Source organism: Bubalus bubalis, chromosome 16 (assembly GCF_019923935.1).
Source record: "Bubalus bubalis isolate 160015118507 breed Murrah chromosome 16, NDDB_SH_1, whole genome shotgun sequence".
Lineage (NCBI taxonomy): Eukaryota > Metazoa > Chordata > Mammalia > Artiodactyla > Bovidae > Bubalus > Bubalus bubalis.
In genome coordinates this window covers 5409092-5411192 of record NC_059172.1, presented here as the reverse complement: position 1 = coordinate 5411192, position 2101 = coordinate 5409092, and the positions used below count along the sequence as shown (strand labels likewise).

The window sequence follows — 2101 nt, the reverse complement described above, 5'->3', positions numbered from 1 at the left end:
TTTGCTAGATGTCTCAAGAATTTACCTGTTAAATACTGATTTTTTTTTTTTTTCCTCTTTGTTAACAGATGTACTTTCTTAAAATATGAGATTCTTGTCTATGTCTGGAATTTGGACTCTACTGTCATCCAGGATCTATCTCCTGAATTTTCTTTGTTAAAGACTTCTCTTAGGGCTCTTCATGAAGAATTTAATTTCTCTAGAGGTTCTTGTATAGTGGATAATGCCAGGTTACATGCACAGGTGACACTTTGTACCAAAAAAAGTTTTATATCTGGTAAACTTTTCATACTAAAAAGAACTGGATTATTATACATTACTATTATTATTATTATTATTATTGAGGCTTCACTGGTTGCTCAGATAGTAAATAATCTGCCTACCATGCAGGAGACCCAGGTCCCATCCCTGGGTCAGGAGGATCCTCTGGAGAAAGCAGTGTCAACACAGTCCAGTGTTCCTGCTTGCAGAACTCCCTCAACAGAGGAGCCTGGCAGGTTTACAGTTCATGGGTCCACAAAGAGCTGAACAAGACTGACTGCCTAGCACTTCACTTTCACTTTCAGCTTATTATTATTAACTAAAACCATGAAGTTTTCTAAAGCTACTAGCAGATGGAATTCATATATTCAAGTTGTTGCTTTGCTTATTTTCTTTCTTCTCTTACCCTCTGCAGATCCGTCTTAGAGGAGTCACATAAATGGCTGACAGCAATGTCAGTGGGATAACTGAATTCATCTTCCTGGGGCTGACCGATAACCTGGAACTGAATACAGTCCTATTTGTGGTGTTTCTCTTGATCTATCTCATTACTGTCCTGGGCAATGTCTGGATCATCACCATCATCCTGGTTAGTGATCAGCTCCACTCTCCCAAGTACTTTTTCCTTAGCCAGTTGGCTTTCCTGGATTTCTGCTATTCCTCAGTCTTCATTCCTAAGCTGCAGGTGAACTATGTAGCAGGACAGAAAGTTATCTCCTACAGCGGTTGCCTCCTACAATAGTCCTTTGTCAGCTTGTTCCTGACCACGGAATGCTTCCTCTTGGCTGCCATGGCCTATGATCGGTACCTTGCCATCTGCCGCCCTCTTCACTATAAAGATCTCATGATGCCCACCTTCTGCATCCACCTGGTCACTGCCTCCTATCTACTGGGCTGTGCCAACTCACTCACCCACCTGTCTGGTTTGCTCAGTCTGTCCTTCTGTGGACACAATGTCATTAACCACTATTTCTGTGATATCCCACTGCTTTTCCAACTTGCCTGTTCTGACACCCATTACAGTGAGGCTTTATTTACTGTCCTCTCTGGAGCCACATCAGTGGCTACCTTTCTGATGGTGGTTAGTTCCTATCTGGGAATCCTTCTCACGGTCCTGAAGACACGGTCTTTGAGAAGCAGATACAAAGCCTTCTCCACATGTGCCTCCCACCTAACGGTAGTGAGTGTCTTCTATGGAACAGTGATTTTTACTTATTTGGGGACCAGCTCTAGCTACCCAGACAAGAAAGCCAAAATCTTGTCTGTGTTCTATACCCTTTTGCTGCCAGTACTAAATCTTCTCATATACAGCATAAGGAACACAGAAGCCAAAGAAGCAATGAAAAGAATTATCATGAGAAAAATATTTGCTCAGTGACTATGATTTTCAAGCAGAAACTTTTAAGAATACTAGTTGATGCTGCATATGGGTACATTAATAAATATGTGAGAGAATTTTGGAGAAAAGAAGGATGATATTTTAAATTAGCATATGCACAAAGATACTTTTCATTGGCGTTTGGAAATGGATGCCCATACGTTATATTACATTTTATGTGTGTGCATATACATACATACATATGCAATACTTTCTGTCATGAAGGAAGAAACCTTTTCTTTTACTTCCTTAGGTTTATTAATTAAAGGACTGTGAATTAAATTGACAAAAGTTAGATTAATGGGAGAATAGATGAAGTTTATTCATATGTATATAAAAGTGTACAAAAAATTTACTTGTTCAATAATGTGACAATATAGGAAAGGGAGAGTGAAAAATGGCTTCTGTGAGAAAAACAAATGGGCTTCTAAGGGAAGAGATGGGAGATAAGAAATCCTGGGG

At 39.7% G+C, this 2101-nt stretch overlaps 1 protein-coding gene across 1 annotated transcript; it reads left to right on the top strand.

The window, feature by feature from the left end:
* The first annotated feature begins 1051 nt into the window (after positions 1-1051).
* On the top strand, positions 1052-1639 carry LOC112579627 (olfactory receptor-like protein COR9). The gene has a single exon (XM_025266373.3). It carries the CDS (start codon positions 1052-1054, stop codon positions 1637-1639), a length of 588 nt encoding a protein of 195 aa, XP_025122158.3.
* Positions 1640-2101: the final 462 nt, after the last annotated feature.

Excerpts from the sequence above, each read along its gene's own strand:
- LOC112579627 (XM_025266373.3), top strand. The coding sequence starts at position 1,052 with ATGGCCTATGATCGGTACCTTGCCATCTGCCGCCCTCTTCACTATAAA.